The 22952-nt window shown below is 36.2% G+C and overlaps 1 protein-coding gene across 1 annotated transcript in view; it reads right to left on the bottom strand.

The window, feature by feature from the left end:
- SEMA3C (semaphorin 3C) overlaps positions 1 to 22952 on the bottom strand; it is a 177511-nt gene that overhangs the window by 82141 nt on the left and 72418 nt on the right. Inside the window, exons 3-4 of the mRNA XM_058725269.1 lie at positions 7455 to 7615; positions 6276 to 6338 (exon numbers count right to left, since the gene is read on the bottom strand). Of these exons, the coding sequence (XP_058581252.1) occupies positions 6276 to 6338; positions 7455 to 7615 (224 nt within the window). The remainder of the gene's footprint in view (positions 1 to 6275; positions 6339 to 7454; positions 7616 to 22952) is intronic.

Genomic DNA, 22952 nt, shown 5'->3' with positions numbered 1-22952 from the left:
GCAAATACTTACTGAACTCATTCTATAATTTGCGTATCATGTCAATGACACTGAAATGAATAGATTCATCCTTTCCGACGAAGGAAGCCATGATACATCAGGCTTAGTAGCTACTATAGCAGAGTTACACTTTTTAAAAATGTGCTATAGGAGGAAAGAATCCGAGAGAATGAGTAATGCTGACCTGGATGTAAAGGGTTTGAGAAGGGGGTGTCATTTTAGCTGGAACTTGAAGAATAAGCAGAGATTTTGATAGGCCAAAGCATAAGGGAAGAGCATTCCAAAAGAAAGTAGAGCATAAACAAAATAATGGAGGCATGACAGAGCAGGATTTACTTTGAAAGTGGTGCCTAGAGGGGATAGTGAATTACTGTGTGATGAAACCAGAGAGGCAATTAGAGTTGGCCTGTCATCATGCCACAGTCTTCAGATGGGAAGTAGACAGTGGATTCAAGTGTATAAAGTTCAGAGCTAACTGACCTAGGTCAAACTTCAGCTTTACCTTTCAGTGGCTGTTTGAACTTGAGACATTTACTTAGCTTCTCTGTGTTTCAGTCTTTTTATCTGTAAATGGTGATGATTACATTTGTTGTCAGCAATATACTGATAAGCTCGTGGAATAGTGTCTGGCACATAATAAATATGCACAGTGTCAGATATTGGACTCTTTCATATGTATTTTTTATTTCAGTTGTTAGGACAAATCCGGTGAAGTGGACAGGGCATTTGTCCTGCACAGAGCTTAGTATAGGTTCTGATCGTAGCAGACATCTATGAAAGGTTTAGAGAATGAGCCTTCAGTGCAGTTCAATACCGTGGATGCTTTTTTAAAAAATTCCTTTTCAAAACTATTTCCTGGTACAATGCTGTATGAAGTATAACGGTGTTAACATTAGTTAGAACATAATACCATTTTATTTATATACCTATATATTTCAAACAATAAAATGCTGAAAAAGTATACCCCGAATCTTTTAAAAATGTTTATTTATTTTTGAGAGAGAGAGAGAGCATAAGCACACACATGAGTCAGGGAGGGGCAGAGGGACAGGGAGACAGAGAATCCCAAGTAGGCTCCTAGGCTGTCAACGCAGAGCCCCACAAGGGGCTTGATCTCCTAGATTATGAGATCATGACCTGAGCTGAAACCAAGAGTTAACCACTTAACCGACCATGCAACTCAGGCACCCCTACACCCAATTTTTAAGTTGTTACATTTTGATAGTGGAATTTTTTAATTTATGTACTAGTAATATACCACTTACTGTGCTCTATATACTATTCTAAGCTCTCTTCAAATATTAACTCATTAAACATCATAATAACAACTCACAGTTACTATAAGAATGCCCATTATGCAGACAAGAAAACTGAGGCACAGTGAGGTTATGTCTACAGGGTCAAAGAGATAAGAAGAGATGGTTTTCTGTTGCTGTTTACATGCTTTTCTAGGCCTTCAAACATTTCTGCATTGAACATATATTTGTTATGATATTTTTAGCATAAATGTTTTTGAAAACGTATCCTGGAACACAGACGTGGACTTTAAAAATATTGACTCTTCATGGCCCATACTATGCAATGGAGGAAAAAAATCCCTCTTATTCTTTTCTTCTTGGCCTACACTTCTTTGGTCTAGACAATAAATCAAGATATATGATAAATGTATTTCTTTTAAAATTTTTAATGTTTATTTATTTTTGAGAGAGACAGAGACAGAGCATGAGTGGGGGAGGGGGGCAGAGAGAGGGAGACACAGAGCTCGAAGCAGGCTCCAGGCTCTGAGTTGTCAGCACAGAGCCCGACGTGGGGTTCAAACCCATGAACTGTGAGATCATGACCTGAACTGAAGTCGGCACTTAGCTAACTGAGCCACCCAAGTGCCCTGATAAATATATTTCTAAAGAAAATAGATTTTCCAGTAGTTTGGGATCCTTTGGTCACATAAATATGAAAACTGACAGTCTACAATTAATAAAAAAAAGTTTGACATTGTGTGCATGTAACTCACATATGTCTAAATATATGTAATCCTGCTTAAATTTTCAACAATCTCTTACAGTATTTACTTAGTGCATTCATTATGCCCTATCTCATTGGATATGTCTGACAGCACGTGCTACTGTTCAAGCTCAATTTATTTAGAGTATGAATAAATTATTAACATTTAGAAATAAATGAAGCATGTAGGAGTGAATACATATAGGCCCAGAGGGAAATGGGAGGCAGATTATAGTCTTTTAGCTAGGCAGAAAATTAGTTCTATTCCCATTAGGACAATGTATTTTCTTTATAAACCTTAGTTTATTATAATATTATGATATTTTATTTCTGGGATCAAACTTTAGCTTCTCTTGAATTATTGTCTAATAATTAAGTGTTATTTTTTCTAGCTTTAATTAAAATTTGGTATGTTAAAAAATCTAAAGGAATAAGTGATACTTGATTCCATGGTGTATATTTTCTTTCAGTTGCTAAAGCAGTATGGATTTTAATTGTCACTAGTTTAAGTTTTGCCTAGTAGATGATTACTATAATATTTAAAATAAAAATATTTTAATTTAACCAAAATGAACTTCTAAAATAAGTGCATAATGAATTTATTACAAACATTATTAATTGAAGGGCACAAATACACTCATCATCCACCATGTCCTACCTCTAACTCCCGACAATCACTTAAAACAAATTCCCAGGCTTGCTTGTTTCTATCTCCACTTTTTCAGATCTTGTTTAAATTTTATTAAGTGTCTAGATAAAGATCTGAGCACAGAGAATAATGACACTACACAGTATTACCAATCAGTGAGTGGAGGGTTATAGTTAAAAATGCAGTGAAATATATGACAGAGTGTTTCAGGCATACACACAATAACAGCTAGCCCAGGCCTGGGTGGGCAGAGAAGACTTCCCAGAGAAGTGACATCTGCACTGTCACTTGAGAGGAGGAACAGATGATTTCCAGGCTAAAAAGATGGGAAGATAATTGAACAAGGAGAGAGTCATATGTGATTTGTGCCAAAGGCGGAAAGAGGAAAAGGGTATAACTTATTTGAATTTCAGTATCACTAAAATAAAATAAAATAAAGAGAAAGGTTAACATAGACCCAACACAGTTGTCATCGAGTCTATCAAATCTTCCCCAAATATCCCAACTTTAGTGTGTTTTTTCTTTGTATTTTGTGTGTATACTTAGCATTTAGCAAACTCTTCCTGGTGAATGGCATGCTTTATCAGATAAGAGTTCAGGATCCAAAGCCAAAATGTGCCTGAGCCAGGCAGTGGCCTCCTTCCCACTTGCTAGCAGGGCAGGTTTGGTAAGTTCCTCACTCTCTTAGTGAGGTTTCTTGATCTTAAAAATGTGAACGATGACAATAATGTCCATCTTGTAGTATTGTTGTGAGGATTAAAAGAAAGCCTTAGAACAGTGCCTGGCTCACTCTATTAAATGTTGGCTACTATTATTTGATAGTTATTGCATATATTTTTCATCATCTCTAGTATATTGTAAACACACCTAAAGGTAGATGCTCTACTTTGGTTTCTTCAAAATGGCTAACTGATTTCTACAAAATAAAATATTCAATTCCTCTGTTTTTAAATAAAATATTATTAGGTATTTATTGTAACAGAATTAATATTAATTCTTAAATATTTGGTTTTATTAAAGAATGTAATAAAAATGTCATGCTCTAGAATTGTAAAGACTGATTTAGCATCACTTTTCTACCACTGGTCTTTTTTTTGTGTCCTGATTAAAAGACACTTCTCTATAAGTATTTCACATGTATGAAATGAGTTAGATTCTCTTCTCTTGCACAGACAAAACATGTATTTGATAGAGTTAGGCTGATTATTTCTCAGGACCCAACAATGTTGGCTGTACTGGAAGAGAATTCTTCACCAGTTACTTCTGTTATGTATACTACTTTGCAGTATAGCAGAATTTAAAGATATCCATGAACGATATTACAACATGAGTAAACTATGGGAAAATGTAAGCATGTATTGAAGATTTCATCTAATGACTCTTAATTATAAGAAAGCAAATGACAGAGCATTTTTATTTTGCCAAAGGGAGAAAGACATCAAATGATTTGGCTGAGATTCTTCACAAAAGCAACAGCAATCTTTGGGAAGAGAATGTGCAATGGTATCTAAATCCAACATATCCTGTCTTTGACAGTTCGTATGAATGGGAAATGAAAATCTTTTTGAACAAAGAGGACAATTAAATTCAGTAATTACAGCCACAGGATATTACTGTGGCAAAGGGCAAGACATGATAGGATCCATAAGAATGGCTAAAAACTTTATTTTAGGGAGATTAAAATGTTAGAGAATAAAAAAAATTTTAATTCATGCATAATTATAGAAATAATAGCTTCATGAGACAAAAAAAAAAAAAAAAAAAAAAGATTTCTCCACAACATTATACTTCACTCTACTACTGGTTCCCTAGAAGACAAGTATACACATTTCTCTGGATTTTTTCCTGTAGAGTATGGCCCAGCAGATCTCGTGGATAGCAAATATGCCTGTGCAACTCCTTCAGCCCATTTTTAAATTTCCCTTAAAAGATCAGTTATAAAACTGAAAAAGCGAGACCCAGAGCTAAGTCACTCCCAGTGAGCTCTCTCAACAACACCCTCCAGTGAGACCCAGAGGTACTACATGTCAGTCTTCCATGACTGTCTCGCACCAGGCGTTTTCTGAACCTCATACCTGGACTGTTGAGAGTCAGCGAAGATAAAATTTTAATTCCCATGCTTCCTTTTTCCACAAGAATTAGTTTTTTCCTTGAGCCACCATGATGAATCTCTGAAACCCTCACTCTCTAAGGCTCAGTGCATAGACTGAGCCGCTGAAATCAGCATTTCTTATCTCTACACTTACAATAAGTGCTTAGTCAACATTTTTTACACTAGCTCAAGGTCGTATTTCTTTCTTTTTAAATTTTTTTTAGTGTTTATTCTTTGAGAGAGAGAGAGAGAGAGAGAGAGAGAGAGAGAGAGAGAGAGACAGCATGAGCAGGGGAGGGGCAGAGAGAGAGGTAGACACAGAATCTGAAGCAGGCTTCAGGCTCCGTCTGAGCTGTCAGCACAGAGCCCAACATGGGGCTTGAACTCACAGACCGTGAGTGAGATCATGACCTGAGCCAAAGTCAGTCACTCAACCAACTGAGCCACCCAGGCACCCCTCAAGGTCATATTTCTTTAGACCTCAGATTTCATTGTGTGTATGTGTGTGTACAAGTACTAGTTTTTCTATCCAACTGCCATATTTAAACTGCATACCTGCATAAGCACATATTTCTATGCTCATTTGATTAACATTGACTTCTCCAATATGATAATAAAGTTGAGAAGAGTCAGATTGTGCCTATTGTGGCACAAATTATGTCTGTAGCAATTAATACTATGCCAGACACATAATAGGGGCTCAATCAATATTGGTTGAATGAATGAGTGAAAGAGTGAATAAATGCATAAAAAACTTCTCTACCAAATTACTTGTAAAAGAGTGGGTAATTCTGATATATGGTTCCATTATGGTATTTTCTGTGATTTGAGACAAGAAGATAAGATGACATACATGTTTCTTTATAAAATTAAATAACATATACATTATAGATCTGCTCCATGTATTTATAATATTCAAGAATCAGTTAATATGTCAGTTTCAGCAGATTGTTTGTAGAAATCCATACAGATTTATTTCTTAACTCTTTACATGGAATTCCACTTAAAGGTATACAGTTTGCACAAATGTTGCATACTGAACATTTAATTGATGTTCGTATCTGCCTTGGTTTTTGTTTCTGTGGTTATTTTTAACTAACAAAGATACCACTAATCATTGGTGATTTACACCTCTGGAATGTGCCGGCTCACCAGTACCCTTTTGCTGAGATCTTTCTTTGGAAAAGCCCACATGGTATCTGGGAGCTTCTCCAGACACTTGCATTATCATTATTTCAGCGGCCTGCTGAGAATTCTGCAGGTTGGATCCACTGGAACAGAGGTTATTGCTGAAATCCATCATGAAAAGTGTCAGAATGCAATAATGGAAGCAATGCAAAAAATTTTTACCCGGTCAGGAATTCCTAAGTTACAGTGTTTAAGAGTTCCAACTTCTTTACATTTACATTTTTTGCCATGCGTCCAGCAGAAGATTTAAAACACCAACACCCTTTGTCTTACTCTTGGCTGCACTCAACATACATGGATTCAAAGACCAAATATTTAAGTTTTGGGTTTTTTTTAGGCACTCACTGTGGGATCTTTGCCAGCCATTTTGCACTCTTCGACTTTGATTGTAGATGCTGGCCAGAAAACCTGCTCAGAAAGGAAAATAAAGGTTGCATAATCTCACTTGTATATATGACAGTCATCATTTACTTTATCCTAACACATTTCTTTTAGGCATTTCTATATTTATATTTCAAGATCTTTCTTCCAGTTTATGAACTCAAATTCCTAAAGATTTTATGACTCCTACCAATTTTCCTTTAACAAATGCCTTTAATAGTATATGCCCATTTCCTAATGATACATATTAAAATAAGGTCACTAATGTATACAATAAAAGGTGTATTTCCTTCCTTCTATAGTACACTTTTCTCAACTGCTTATATCACAATGAATTTACACTTATATTGCTATTTTGGTTTAATATTGTTATTGGTAAACCACACAGCCACAGCAGATTTACTTAAAACAGGTCTCTAGGTACTTCAATAGCTAAAATAACTTGGACTGCATCCAAGAGATTCCCTCTCTAAAATACTCTGCTAGTATTCTCAGTAACTGTACCTTTGGGTCAAGTCTCTGATGGTGATGATTATTGTTTTGTTTTGTTTTGTTTTGAATTTCCAGCTCATTGACCCTTTTTAAAATAATAAATTCAGAAACCTTGTTGTGACAAATTTTTAAATAATTATTTTTTATTTTTTTTACTCCAATAAAGATAAATTTATTTCCTTATTGTGAAATAGAATGATAAATATAGGTCACACTTGTTCAAAGAACAGTGTCCTTAATAACTATATTCCTTTTAATTCCTTTAAGCCTTGTTGGATTACATACAGATGACAAGGTAGATCTTCCTTTAGTCTGATCATTTTGTCAGGCTATACTGCATGTCTCTCTCTCTCTCTCTCTCTCTCTCTCCACACACACACACACACACACACACACACACACACAAATACACACAGGAAGTATTTCTTCATTTGGCTTCAGTTTTTAGAGTGTTAAAATCTATGAAGCTAGACAGACAGAACTGACTTGGTTATATTTTCAGTCCATGAAATAAGCACTAACATCCAATTATTTATTGACATGTGGCCAGTATTTTCTATAGTTCTAATGAAATACACAATTTTTTCATTGTATGTGAAATTTTTAAATAAAACAAAGTCGACATGGCCCTAATGAAAAGAATTAACTTACACTCAAAGGTTCTTGACTTATATTGTTAATATTCAAGGAAAGAATGTGATCTTTGCTGCCCACATATATCCGGTCCTGATCTTCATCCATTAATAATATCCTGTAGTCTAAATGATGGTGGGACAGGCTGAAGTGTTCAGAGGTCTTGGTTTCTCGAAGTTCTGAAATAGTGAACAGCACAGTGAAAATAGAGTATCCTGGTTCTATGATTCTATTATTTTAATGAAAATTATTTTATATAAATATTTACTAAGAAAGTTAAGATATATTTTCCTCCCTACAATAATACATTAATTTTAAAATAGAATTGTGTTAGTGGATATTTTTATTTTTTGCCTCTTTGCTGAAGTAAAACATAAATAAAGCAATAAATGCAATGCTAAATTTTATGGTAGTACTATTTTATTGCAAAATTATTCACATTTTGCAAGAATCCCAACTCAGTTTTATTACTGGTTATCATCAGCTCAAAAGCAAAAGAGATCAAACAAAAAAATATAGTAAGTGAGCAGACTGAGCAAAAAACCAAAAAACAAAAACAAAAGCATTGACAATGTGATGTCTTCTTAGCTTCTCTTGATGTTTTATGGTTATACTCAATACATTTATCATTTTAGGATTGGTATTTCTTGCTTACTCAACATAATTCTAACTGGTTTGATATTTTTTTCTATAAATTATGTGAAAACAAGCCATACCTCATTCAGAAGGCAATGCTGTTTAAATGAGAGTATGCCTATGCCTATATCAAAAAGAAAATTACAAATATTCAGATGATCTGAATTTTTAGATTTTTTTACCTCAGTGATCACTGACTCATTCATGCTCATTTAACTTCTTTTACATTATGGGTAAAATATGTGCCTGTATAGCTGAACTTTGAAGACTATGGATGTACCATGAAAACTTAAAAATCAATAGTCATTATAGCAGAATCAATTTTCTTCCAGTCAAAATGCTCCTTTGTACAATTTAAGACTTTCCCATTCATTTTTTCAGTTTTAAATTGTTGATAAATTTGAACCATCCAAACAATTCAGGATTGATTTGTTCTTGGGATTATGATCATAAGAGAGTGACAACTCTAGAAAGCAGTTTGCTTGCACATTTTACTCTTTCAATGATGTACTATTTCTAAATTTTAGACATTGAATCACACATACACTTCTAGAAATTCCCAATAGCACCTTCTAATAAGAGTTCCCAAGGAAATCAACTGAATTATTACATGTAAATGTTTGAATTTAATGAAGAGAAAGTAGTCAATAAATTCTAATATTATTACTGTTAGTATTAGTATAGTATTATCAAATTTGAATCGCTATCAAAAAGATGTATGGAATTAGAACAAATAGGTACACGTTTTTCTATTTTTCTCTTTTTCTTTTAATTTAAGGAACCAGACCCCTAAAATTACTAACACACGATCACAAAACATAGTCTCTGATGCTGCATCCATACATTGAGAGTAAAGTGTAGATTTTTTTTTTCTATGTGGAAAAAAACCATTAAGCAGTTATAAAAATACTTCAGAAGAGTATTGAGAAGTAAATCATGAGAGAAGATAAGAACAAAAGACATTGAAAGATGATTTAAACAAGAGACTAGATGACAGATCTGGAAACAGGAGATTTGAGATGCCGAGCGCTGTGTGGCGTGCTAACCTAGTTACAATTCTAAGTTACTGAGCCTCAGTAGGTCTCAAAGACAGACAGGTGATGCTGTTGGCAGCAGTGGTGCCGCTGGCCCAGAAACTGGAACAACTTCTTTCATGAGGAGAGCAAGGAAGAGTAGAGGGATGTCATTCAGGAAAAAAGTCAGCCCCTCAGAGTGGCCAAAATGAACAAATCAGGAGACTATAGATGCTGGAGAGGATGTGGAGAAACAGGAACCCTCTTGCACTGTTGGTAGGAATGCAAACTGGTGCAGCCACTCTGGAAAACAGTGTGGAGGTTCCTCAGAAAATTAAAAATAGACCTACCCTATTACCCAGCAATAGCACTGCTAGGAATTGACCCAAGGGATACAGGAGTACTGATGCATAGGGGCACTTGTACCCCAATGTTTATAGCAGCACTCTCAACAATAGCCAAATTATGGAAAGAGCCTAAATGTCCATCAACTGATGAATGAATAAAAAAATTGTGGTTTATATACACAATGGAGTACTACGTGGCAATGAGAAAGAATGAAATATGGCCCTTTGTAGCAACGTGGATAGAACTGGAGAGTGTGATGCTAAGTGAAATAAGCCATACAGAGAAAGACAGATACCATATGGTTTCACTCTTATGTGGATCCTGAGAAACGTAACAGAAACCCATGGGGGAGGGGAAGGAAAAAAAGAAAAAAAGAGGTTAGAGTGGGAGAGAGCCAAAGCATAAGAGAGTCTTAAAAACTGAGAACAAACTGAGGGTTGATGGGGGGTGGGAGGGGGGGAGGGGGGTGATGGGTATTGAGGAGGGCACCTTTTGGGATGAGCACTGGGTGTTGTATGGAAACCAATTTGACAATAAACTTCATATATTGAAAAAATAAATAAATAAATAAATTATCTGTATTTTCTCAAAACAAAACAAAACACAAAGTCAGCCCCTGCTAGGTCAGAGATTCTTAGTGACATAGGGGGGAAAAATGAAAGAGCTCAGAATATGAGAGAGAATAAGGAATCCCAACAAACGTCTCTCAAAAGTTGCAAAAACAAAGACGGCCTTGATTTTGCCTAAAATTCAGGAGACATAAAGCTTGCTTTTCAGCATATGGAGGAGATTCATGGCTGTACATTTTTTATATAAAAATATCAGGAGAAGGTTATAGCTTGGGGTGAAGAATAGATGCTCAACATGTAGCAGTAAATAACACTCCGGTGAAATACATAGACTAAAGAAGTAAAATGTGACTGAGTTCATGGCCTCTGGGGCCCAACTGCTAGAGCCTGAATCCTAGCTCTGCCATTTCTATATATACTTGGCAGGTGCCTTTATCCCTCTGTACTCTAGTGTCTTCACGGGTAAGGTCAGAATAATAATAGTACCTACCTCATAGGGTGTTGTGAGGTTCAAGCATATATGATGCTGGTATACATCAAGTGCTTAACAGAGTGTCTGTCCTATAGGGACATGGGTTACATTATTATGACTTGGGAAAAGACATCAAGTGTTAGCCAGAAAAGTAAGAAGAATAATTCCTTAGACATGCAGAAAATATAGAGGACCAGATTGCCTGATTTTTATTTATTCATATATTTAATACTTCATTTTTTTCACATGGAGAATGTACTCAGATTATGTGAACAGGAGTATAAAATAATAAGTCATTTTTAAGGAAACTAGTTTGCTTGAGGGGCAGGATGATTTTGAAGTATGTGAGTCTGGAAACCTAACAGATGCTAATTAGTCCAGATACGATGCTGCTGAAGACCTGATATGCTAAGAATGGAAAGGAAGAGTTGATGTACAGAACACTTTAAAAAAAAAGGATTTTGAATACTTTTATATGAAGCTGGTCTTGGGGTAAAGGGAAGCTGTAAACTGAGAACAGGAGAAATGAACGTGCCTTTACTACTTTTGGGAGATGTGAAAGGGAAATTTCTTTGGTACAGAGATTACTTGAGTGTTGATAGCTTAAATTCAAATCAAAGCAGATATGTCTCATGAACATGTAAAATTAGAATATTAACTTGCCATTAGAAATATCTAATCTGAAGGTAGAGTTTTTCAATTCTTCTCATGGATGATGTGAGTCTCTGAGAGTAGACAGCTCTGAGGAAGCCCTGAGAAGACACTCTGAGGGGAATAAGTCTAAAGTGAAAAGTAAAACACCGAGATGCATTGACTGTTTCAACCAAAAAGAGAAGCTCTGTAATTGAACCTGAAGGTGCATCATGATGTATCGGCAGCAGCGTGATACTGCAGTGGGGGTATACAACTGGGGTCAGACAGTTCTGAATTGAAATCCTAGCTTCTTCACTTATTAAGTATGTTATTTTAAGAAAACTACCTCACTTTGCCCAGTTTTGATTTCCTCATCTATAAATTAGTTATATTAATACATAGTTCACAAGATGTTTCACCAGCACACAGCAGAGGATCGGTGCGTGTTCTTTTAACAGGAGACACTGTTGACCTTCTGTCTAAGAGATAATTTTCCCCTTCTTCCCTGTAGGCAGAGTTGGTCTATGCCAACCACAGTTGTCCCACCACCCCCCAGCCAGTGAGTGGTCTATATGTGACATGTGACTAGTTCTGGTCAATGAGATTTAAAGGGAAGCCTTCTGCAGGGGTGCTGGAAGAGGTTCCTTCAGTTTTAAAGACTGGCATAAAATAAGAGGTGATTTCTTTTCTGCCTCTGGACATTGGTATGTAAGGATATGATATCCGCAGTAGTTACAGCTTACCAAGAAGATTGCTAGCTGAGAATGGCAAGCAAAAATTTTTTCAAAAGGAAAAAAAAAAAAAACCTGGATGAAGAAACGATTTGATCTCTGAACCAACCCTGGAGCTACTCTATCACTGGACTACTTCTGTTATATAAGTTAAAAAAAAAAATCCATACATTTTCATTTCCTGTTGTTGAAATTCTTACTGGCTCACATATCTTCCAGGTATTCATAGCCCTTACCTACCACCTTCTCACCCTTTCTATCATAGTTTGTTTAGTGCCACTACTTTCTCAAAATATTCCTTTTTATTTTTATTTTTCCCTTCTCTTCTTAATCTATACTGAAATAAAACTAAGAGTGTGATCTTAGCTGGGAAAACAGCCTCAACTGAATTTTATTTGCAAGAGACAAACAATGGCAGTTTTCCTCTTCATCTGTTTCATCAGAAAATAATCAATTTCTTTCATTAATTCAAATACCAGAGGGAGCAATAATTGCATTAACTTAAGACCTTTCTGGTCCAAGGATTTTTATCTATTTTTCTGAGCCATAAAGCTATCTTCCAATTTAATTACCTGCCGCCCATTGACAGTTGACAGCTGTTAACCAAGGAAGATTTACTTAAGAAGTGCCCTGTTGGAAACCTAGAAGCCAAGCCTATTTTGTTTAAATGCTATTTCAATTGCTGTTACTTAGCCATAATTGAACTCTGGAGCTTGGGAAACAAAACAAAACAAAACAAAACTCTTTTTTAGAAGAAAGACATGAGTGCAATGCATTGAGGACTTTTATCTATAACAAGAATGACTGAAGAATCCATAATTTTGGTTTAATGCAGATCCAACATAAAGGAATGATTGAATGATTTGGTCACAGATAGAGAACATGACTGATTTCATGATTTGGCTGGTGAGAGAAGTGAAACACAATTACTGGCCTTTCATCTAAACAAGTCAAAGAGTAGCACTGTCCTATATTTCTTTAAATCTTAACAATGATGTCAACCTTTTTATAGCACTGGAGGTAGAACTAGTTGTGTTGTTTTTCAGAACATGCTCAACTGATTGAGAAGGAACGTTGGCTGAGAATATGTAGTATTAAAAAACACAGTGGCCCCACGAAGGGCAGTGCAGGTCTCTAAGTCCCTGGGAAAATCTCCTGGGAAATAGTATTAAAAAAAGAAAAAAAAATGTATTGCATGCTTCTATCCTGAAATCTGTATTACTGTAGAGTTCTATGATGGAAAATTACTGTAATGCCTTCCATGCCAACGCTCCCGGAGGGAAAATTTGCAGCACAATATGCTTACCTGAAATTCATGTATTGACATGGATTTTTCTTCATATAGTTGAAACTACTGTTAGCCTTGAGAATTTAACCAAGGCTAGGAGAACAATACATTCCCCCAGAATATAAACCCTAGCAATGAAAGCTTCTGAGTTCACTTGAATATAGTCAATATATTGCTGTAGCAATTACAACATAATTTAATATACTGTAATATATTCTGTCTATAAATAACGCTCTATTTCTAACCACGTAAGAGCTAACTTTTGTTCTCTGCTGAGCTAGTCAGAGATCTTAACATTTCTGTGGTGACCAAGTCAATAAAAACTCATTCAAGTGCTCAGAAATATGATCTTGGTGGAGGAGGGTGGAGAGTCTTTCTCTTTCATGAACAATACATATTTGTTAAGCTATTAAGTAGGGGAACTCATTCACTCAGAATACTACATTATCTTTGGCCTTTTATACATTACAGGTAGACAGAAGTTTACTTGATTGAAAATCAATTCCCAGGGGTCCCTCTATTAGAAACGTAAGCAGTGGTTACTTGTTAATTAGATTTAAAGTTCAGGATGTGTTATTAATTTATGTATCAATATATGTGTCAAGCCCTTATCACAGCTGACTAGATACTGCTCAAATAAGAGGACACAAATATGAAGATACCATGCCCTTACAACAATTGCAAATCTTATCTTACATTCTGTTATTCTGTTTGGCTAGCCCACCATGACCTTCTCAACATAAACCTTAGCTCTCCCCCAGGCAAAATGCACATCTACAGATTTCAAAGTAAAGCCTTAGGATATCTTTTACTTCAGAGGTCTTGCTACTGACAGGATAATTTCCTCTCCAGAATGTCTTATCTCAGAAGAATTTTAAGTAGAGTGGGCTTAAATGACCCATCCTCTCCCTGAGGCTCACTATTCTGAAACTGGGTTAGAAACTGAACTTCACCTGTCCCTTTAGGACAAACAGGCAGATAAAGAAAAGAGCAGTGAAACTTCACCAGACTGAAAAGACAGCTCCTAATTCCTGTAGCAAAGAGAGGCTAGAAGGCATGTTGTTAAAACCACATTTGCTCAAAAATAATAGCCCCAAATAGCCACCACATGTGGGTTTACCATTAGGAATAATGGTTCTATGTGCTTTATAAATGTATTTCATTTAATTTGCATTCAAAGCCTTTGTGTTAGGCCTTAATATTATTCCTGTTCCACACATAAAGAAACCAAATTTCAGAGAATTTGAGCAATCTAACCAAGGTCACATAGTAGTGAGTAAAAGAGGCTAGAGCCAGTATTCAAAGCAAGGGGAGTCCCTTAATCCATGAATTCAATTGAATATCCTCGTTTTTCAAATCAGACAGACCTCAACTCTATTTGTTGGGCTTCTATTATGTGGTATACTTCTTATATTACATTCATACACCACGAATCTGTGCAATATCAAATGTAGTATAAGAAATGCTTCTGCCTCTCAAATTTTCTTTGTTAATCTGAGAAGCATGGCAGAGGGGGAGGGGATGGGGTGACCACACTCCAAACAACTTGAGAATGATCAAAACTTCTCAGGGATGGTGTTCTTACGAAACCAGCATAGCAGGTCTGAGAAAGGCTACATGAAAATGAGATCAGAGTCGAACATCACTTCACATAAAGGTAAAAAGTTCTAGCAAAATGCCAAATGGATGAAAGTAGGAATATGGGAAACAGTTCTATTCAGTGAGCCTGACCAGGGAAGGACAACAGTAAAGACAGAATATCTCCCAGGAGTTGTTGTCAGAAGGAAAATCAGCCAATATACAGGAGCCTTTAAGAAGGAAAGTTATTCTAGTTTGCTCCAGACAGTCTAGTTTTTTCCAGCAAAATCATCTATAGTATCTCTTCTGCACTCTCAAAGGAGTCATAGTTTGGATGTTAAATTATATGGTCAGTCCACTTTTAAGCTGCCTCTTCTTGTCTGGCATGGTTTTCCATTACTTTCAGAACATCTGATGTTTTTCGTGTCCTTACCATGATCTGGTTTGAGATTAGCTCACTAGAAAACCTCAACTATCACTATTTGCCTATTTTCATTGTGTTCTCACCCTTCTGGCCTTCTTTTCATATTTTTAAACATGCCTTCCTCCTTTCGGCCTCCGGGCCTTTGTGCATGTTCTTCCTTCTGCTGAAAGGATTCCTCCTGCCTTTTTTTTTTAACCTCCACTCATAACTCAAGCAGCAGTTTCAATGTAACTGAAATTGGATGCTTCATAAAGGCTGCCTTGATCCCCTAGATGAGGTCAGCTCTCCAGTCTGTTGATATTTGCTCAATTTCCCTCAGTGGTTTTCTCTTAAAGACTGCCTGGAAGATCACTTGAAACGTTCTGAAATACCATGGATTGGAGGGTGTGGAACTAGACTGTACAGCTAAAACTGCCTCTGAATCCAGGACAAAGTTCTTTGTCCATTCACATTCTACCCTTTTTCTGCTATATTGAGTCTTATGATCTTTTAATCTTGGTGAATTAAAAATTTTGAGCATGAGCCAATAAAATGAGAAAAAGTGCTATCAAATTTCAAATATTTGGGTTTACATGATTATAATCTATTCCTATTAAAAGGTAAGGCTTATGGAGGCAAGAGGGGAGGATGGGTTTTGGAATTAGCCAACCAGAGCTGAAGTAACAGCTTTACCATTTGCTGATAAGGGGCTTGATTTTTCCCCCTCCCCCCAATCTCTCCCTTCTACCCACCCTGACCTTAGGTCTTAAATCTACAAAATAAAAGAAGAATGAGATTATTTATTAAGGAGAATAATCTCTAATGTTCCCTGCAGCAATAAAAATGTCCATGAAAATAATTCCTTTTCCACTGTTTACAAGTATTATCTACTGTTGTACAATATCTGTAAAGCTAATGTAATCTTTCATATTACTATAAATCTGACAGGAAGAAAGGATATGTTTAAAATCCTATCTTAGAAATATGACCACAGAAATAAAACTGTGTCTCTTCTGGAAAAAATGAAACTAAACCAAAACCTAACTAAGGCTTTTCTTTCCCCTACCTAAAGCATACTCTGTTTGTGTTATACAGTTCAATCAACTGGAGAATTATACATTCTGACTTGCCTTCCTCCAAGCTCACTTGGGAGACATGAAAGCACTTTTCAAGGATGTTAGGTGTCAATCTCTGGCTCCTTGTATGGAAAGGGGCAGCTAGATTCTACCTCAGAGTATGAAGAATATACAATTGGGAAATAGCTAAAACGTCTTGAGATTGTCTGAACTGGGAGCAACTTGTGGAAAACAGAACCAAATCTGAGGCGATTGTGGAGCTGGTGCAAGGATGTGCTGAGTCATCACGATCATAGGTGTTCCTACTGCCAGGAGGGCCTTGGCTTCAGAGTGTCCACTTGAGATGTAAACAAGGGAGATAAACTTGTGGAGGAGGAGACACTTGATCTGACACCTCCTTTCTAGAACTCTTGACATTTGTGGAAAAACTGCCTTGGGGCAAGGTGTTCAAAAGCAGAAGATGCAAGGTAGTTAGCAAAACAAAAGCAGAAACACAAGAGAAAGCCACAAAAAAAAAAAAAAAGGGATATAATAACAGTTGGAGAATGGTGTAAATGAGTGTGCGTCTCTAACCAAATCTGATATTATACTTTCATTACAATTGTTTAAGTACAGCTTTGGAGATATAGAAAGCATTTTTTCATGCTGTTACGTTTCGAAAGCAGGCTATATTCAATATGAAAACAAGACTAGGAAGAACAATTTTAAAATATTAGTGCTAAAGGTCTTTGGATGGTGAGACGTAAAAGTTTAAAGACAAGAAGACAATACCTCAAACCAACGTGTGTGTAAAGGGCAGGGGTGAAGAGATGACATGGTATATTATACCAGCAAAATCTCAGAGCACACAGAATATAATAAACCCCACTACTCCACGACAATCCCCCAAGGGACTATACCAGGTCCATCATATGGAAAGATCCTTATGGTAGTATTGAACACTTGTCTATCCCGAAATTTGAACTGTTTATTGGTTTTCCACACTTCCAACAAAACTTCCTTTGGATACATTGTGGCCTTCCAGTGGGAACTTCTAGTCAGTACCCTTGGTTGTAGCAAGAGTAGTAAAGATTCCATATGCTGAGTGAGGTCTCTTGTCACATCTCACCCCCCACAAAGTTTTCTAAACCTTCGTGCCACAATTCTCTATGACACAAAGCTTACCTTTTATATAATATAGTATATTAGCTCTACACAAAGTTAAAATATTTTTGAGGTATAATTTTTTTCAATCATTCAGTAGACAGTAGATAAGCCAGGGCTAGGTAAAAAGATAAACATTCTTGGTCTCTCTCCTCAAAGTGGATAGTGCAGAATGGGAGGGATACAAACAGCTATGAGTACAAGAAGATGACTCAGGAAATCAAGGGAGCACTAAAGAAGGAAGGTCAAGGCTTCCTGGAAATAACAAGGAAATCTTAAACAGAAGGAAATGCTTGACCTTATTTCTTCATTCAACAAATATTAGTTGAGCCACTTTATCTATTAAACTAATAATCACAGTGATAAATGCTAACATTTACCAAACACCAACAAAGTATGGTAGAAGACAGGATAAGCGTATAAGGCAAGGGTGGCTGCCACACATCAGGAGTCAGAAAAAGCCGCTGTAGGGAAGTGTCATATAAGCCATGGCCCAAGGAATAAATATAAGTTAATAAATAAACATTTTCCAGGGAATGGAAAGAGTTTGAATAGAAGTCCTGAGATGGGAGATCCAAGGATAATAGGAAGTTTTTGGAGGTGATAAAGAAGAGGATTTGGGTGAACTTTGTTAAGCAGAAACAAGGAGTCAACCAACATGCCAAAAAGCAAACTTCTTGAATGTCACACGAGCAACATGCAGTGATGCAAATTCCTTGTGTATCAAACCAAAGTGGCTGATTTTTCCTAAGGTGTGTAAGGTGCCAGTGGAAAAAAAGTCTGAGAAAGTGCAAGACATGATCACTTAGAAGTCTGTGGTAGGAAGATATTTCTGGTACTAAGGGGTTCTCAGAGCAAGATTATCTTCTGATATGATAGTGAGTGAATAAAGTAGAATAAAATATTTGTATAACTAAACTATAAGGTATCTGCATAGAAATAAATATGCATAGACAAAAGTCTTGGAAAATACTCAACTGGGTTAACAGTCTTCTTCATGATGTGCTCAGTTAAAAATAAGAGTCTGATAATACTGGTGGCTCAATTTAAGCATCTGTCAGTTTGAAGAATTATAATTACTCTTTAATCGAGAATCAGGCAGTGCAAACTTTCTCCACAGACCTTTATGATTTAAAAATATTCTCATCCAGGAGTCTGGTTGTACCACACCTAACTAAATGTTGAACTACCCAAAGAAAGGAATACCAGTTATCACTAGCTGGGAAACAGCTCTGTATTGCCAAATTTTTTTGATCCCTAGATTCTTTCAGGATGATGGAAGACCACCCACAGCTTTTAGTAAGACAGACTATTTGGACTTTAATAACCCAGCTCTCCCACCAACCAAAATTCTTGAACTCTGCTTTCACTTGATGCATTCTTAAACCCATTTTCATTTGCACACAGAAAAATATCATAAACTGTATACAATAAAATCTCAAATCTAAAGAACCAGGCTTCGTGAACAAAGAAATACAGAGATGTTTTCCTAAAAAGACAGCTATTTTATCTAAACATTCTTTCATTCAGTGTGACTCACTGTTTAGCCAAATTACTGCATTTGGCTTCAAAACAAAGAAACAAGTTGGAAAAATGTAGAGGACAGTAGAGACATGTTCATTTCACTTTAAACACATTTGCCAGTCATTCAGTGCAGAAAACTTCTTTTCTCCTTTCTTCTTTATCTCTCTCCCCTGACACTGTCTAAAATACAAGGTCAGTGACTCTCAGTGCTCAGCTGCTGGAGAAGAGATTTGAAGGGAGTCCTCGGGAGTGTGCCTCTACAAAGTAATAGAGCTCCCCTTTGATTCTTTTCAAGAGAAAACACAAAGGATCTGACCACGTTTCCTGCAGCTTTGAAAAGCCTAAGACTCATCATGTATACAATGGCTTGCATATACATTGTCTATACAATTTCTCTTTTCTTCATCCTAGATTGGGAAACCGTTTTGATTCCAAATTTCACATGTTGGTATTTTGAGATGGAGTGGATGCAGCATCATTCAGTCTTTCAAAAGAGAAGATTATTGTTGCACTTTTCTGCTTTTGCTCTGGAAACAAAATATTTATCATTCCTGGAGGCACTTCAAGGAGAATAGCAGAATATGGACTCAAAGCATATTTATTTTACAAAATGCTATTGCATCCATGAGCCAAGACTGTCTCTTTAATTTTCAGAGTACAAGTAAAATCTTTTTGTGGAAATAAGGCACACTTAAAAGAGGAACTGACAGGCTATGGGAAACCAAAAGTTTGACCTGAGTATTAACAGCTCACAGTTGTCTTTTTAACGGGGAGGGAAGTTTCATTCCACCGATTTATAGCCAGTTTTTCTCCTGAATCTCAAAAAGCAAAACATAGTTTACTAGGCAAAACGACAGGTGTAGAGTTGGGATGGTGTTATTTGAGGGATTTCACATTACACAGTTCAAGTGACTTAGCAAGATTAAGTAAAACAAGCCACTTTATGCCCTAAAACCAGAAAGTGGATAAACAGGTTTCTAGTTAGGCATTTGCCTTTGGTTTCTCTTCATCAAAGAAAAATACAAGTTGTACCTCCATAATTTTAAAGCTTTGCAAGTTTTATTACTCATAAATAATGAATGTAAGAATAACTAAGATTGTCTTTTAACGTCCTAGTGGACAATTAATTCAAGTTAGTACAATTCAGGTCCAAAAATCATATTAACCTAAGACATACAGATAATTAAATGAAACTCTTTTTATGTTCTGTTTTTGTGCCTTTTTAACCAAATGCATTTCTGGAATAAAGTCTGATGTCTGAAGACAGATATATGCTCAAGTCTTGGCACTGCATCTGACTAGCTATGTGGCTTTAGGCAAGTTATTTAAATTATTGGTGCCTAAATGCTCCCACCTGAATGATGGAAATAATACCTATCGTGTGGAACAATTATGCTAATAGGGAAAATGTGTGAAGCACCTGAAGCATAGTAGCTATCATTCATCAGTGTTAGTCTCTATTCCAAGATGAAAGTCTCCATTTTAAACAAGTTATTTGTGCACTGTCATAGCTTTCGGGCATTACTCTGCAGTTGTTTTCTGACCTGATCCTGCTAAATAAAGTCTGTGAATTAATGTCTAATTTATATTGAAGTAAAATTTGTATACCAATAAAAAGTTATAATGCTTCCAAATTCTAGCAAAAATAATTCTCAAATTTCAGTGCAAAAGCAAATGATCTTTTTTTTTTGAGAGAGGGTGAGAGTGCGCATGCACACACACACAAGTGAGGGAGGGTCAAGGGGAAGAGAGAGAGAGAGAGAGAGACACTCTTAATAGGCTCCACACTCAGCATGGAGCCCAACATGGACCATGACCCTGGGATCATGACCTAGCCAAAAATCAAGAGTCAGATGCTCAACTGACTAGGCCACCCAGATGCCCCAAAAAGCAAACAATTTTTTTGTTTGTTATTTGCTTATTTTGAAAGAGAGCAAGGTTGAGAGAGCAAGGGAGAGGTAGAGAGAGAAACAGAGTATTGAAAGCAGGCTCCGTGTAAGTGCAGAGCCCAACGTGGGGTTTGAACCCACAAACTGTGAGATCATGACCTGAGCTGAAATCGAGTCAGATGCTTAACTGACAGAGTCACCCAGGAGCCCCAAATGATTTTTTTAAAAATACTTTTCTTCATCTTTTTCTAGTCTGTCTCTCCTAACTTACTACTCATACTAGCTACTACCTACTGAGAATATATGAAGTACCTATCAATTTACTAAAAAAGTTTGCACTGCCTTATTTAATCTCCACAGCAATCCTACTAACCAGGTCCTACTGTTTTCTGCATAAATATATGAAAAAATTGTGGATGAATCTTGGGTAACTTTCCCAAGTTTTGGATGTAAGTCTGTGTGACTCAAATTCCATAGTCCACAGGCCCTCATGGAAGATGAGAACACATTCAGCTGGAGGACTTGGTCTCCTTCACTTTTCTCTTAGTAAAGAAGTGGTTTTCAAATTTTAATATACAGAAGATATATGTGAATTGCTTATTAAAAATAAAAATTCATAGGGATAAAAATAGTTCCTTCCAGAAATACTTATTCAGAGATCTGTTGAACACATCAAAATTGTGGAAAATTGCAGCACCAGGGTGATTGCCAAGGAAATTAACTAACATCTTCCCAAGCTTGCCTCCTTCTTATGATTCAGATCTTAACTGGCACCTAATCTGAGGAATCTCCCTGCTCGCTTTATCTAAACAATGTCCTCCCATTTTATTTTCTATGTCATAGAAAATAGAAAATAAAAATGTATTATCTTCAAGTCCTTAATACTGTTTCTGGCCTTAAGTCTCAAATTTATTCTAAATATTATGCTGTTTGGGAGAGAATTAATATCAGTATGTGACTAGCAGAATGGTTTTTGGAGTCTATGCATTTATGTGTGAATTTTTGACAAAGACAATGACTTAAAAAACAAATATAATTTGACAAAGAATTTAAGGTGTTCCAAAAGATGAGACTGTTTTTCTTCACAAAGGTTTGTGTGAAGATTAGAGATAATTTATACTTTGGCTCAATTCTCCTGTTTCTACAAAGAATTTGGAGGGTCTCAAAAATGCATGAGATAGACACAAGTGAGAGGCACTGAAGGGCCATGCACAACTATATCATCTGTGTAGAAAAGCTTTCTCCCTAAGTTTTGGTACTGAAGATCCCCAACTGATATATAAATACAATACAAATCTTCAAGCTAATTATTTTAGATTAAAAACTAATTTTCCCTGAAAAGAAATGACTGTTATAAGCTGTACTAAAGTTCACAGTTTTCCCTTGCAAAAGCCCATCTGCCTAATTATCATGTTATTACTAATAATGATAATGAAGCAAATGTTTGTCCAATAATATTTTCTAAGATTTTCCATAAATAATCATTTATCTACATTATAGTCCTATAAGTTCTGTCATGTTCATTGTGGTCAGGGTGTCAGGGTAAACACTCTCATTGCCACATCTTTTGTGTCTTGCAAAATTACTTAATTCTTTGGAGCCTAAGTTTACTCATCTATAAAATGGGGATGATGAAATCATATATCTCATTGGTTTGTTAGGATTAATTAAGTTAATAAATTAAAGTAGTTAGAACAATTACAGGCTCATTATTTTGCTGTAGTAATATAATACAAGGTAGTAGAAGATAACTATCTTTAAAGACAGGCACAGAATGGCACAGGAATCCATCATCCAACCTATAAACCAGGATATCATTCTCAATTCCTCCCTCACAGCCAATCAATCAGTTGCTGAGTGTTGTTGATTTACCTCTAAAATGTCTCTTGAATCTATCCTTTCTTCTCTATTCCAATTACCACTCTTTAATTCTAGACACTTGTAGTGTCATCTCTGACTGGATAATTGCATGAAATAGATAATTTCTCTGCCTGCCATCAGTCTTATCCTTTGTTCAAATATTTACTGAATGTTGGGAAAACATGGGCACTATGAGGCAGTCTGTGTTCTGGATGCTACAGATACAACAACTGTGACTCTACCCTACAGATCAAGTGGAATTCTCACATCAGCTTCATGTTTCCACATGAGTTAACTACCATCTAAAAGTTAAGCACGATGATGGCTTTTACACAGCACTCCTGTCCTACTTT

The sequence above is a fragment of the Neofelis nebulosa genome, chromosome 4 (genome assembly GCF_028018385.1).
Source record: "Neofelis nebulosa isolate mNeoNeb1 chromosome 4, mNeoNeb1.pri, whole genome shotgun sequence".
Taxonomy (NCBI): domain Eukaryota; kingdom Metazoa; phylum Chordata; class Mammalia; order Carnivora; family Felidae; genus Neofelis; species Neofelis nebulosa.
The sequence above is the reverse complement of the archived record's forward strand: the minus strand, read 5'-3'. Positions and strand labels throughout refer to the sequence as shown.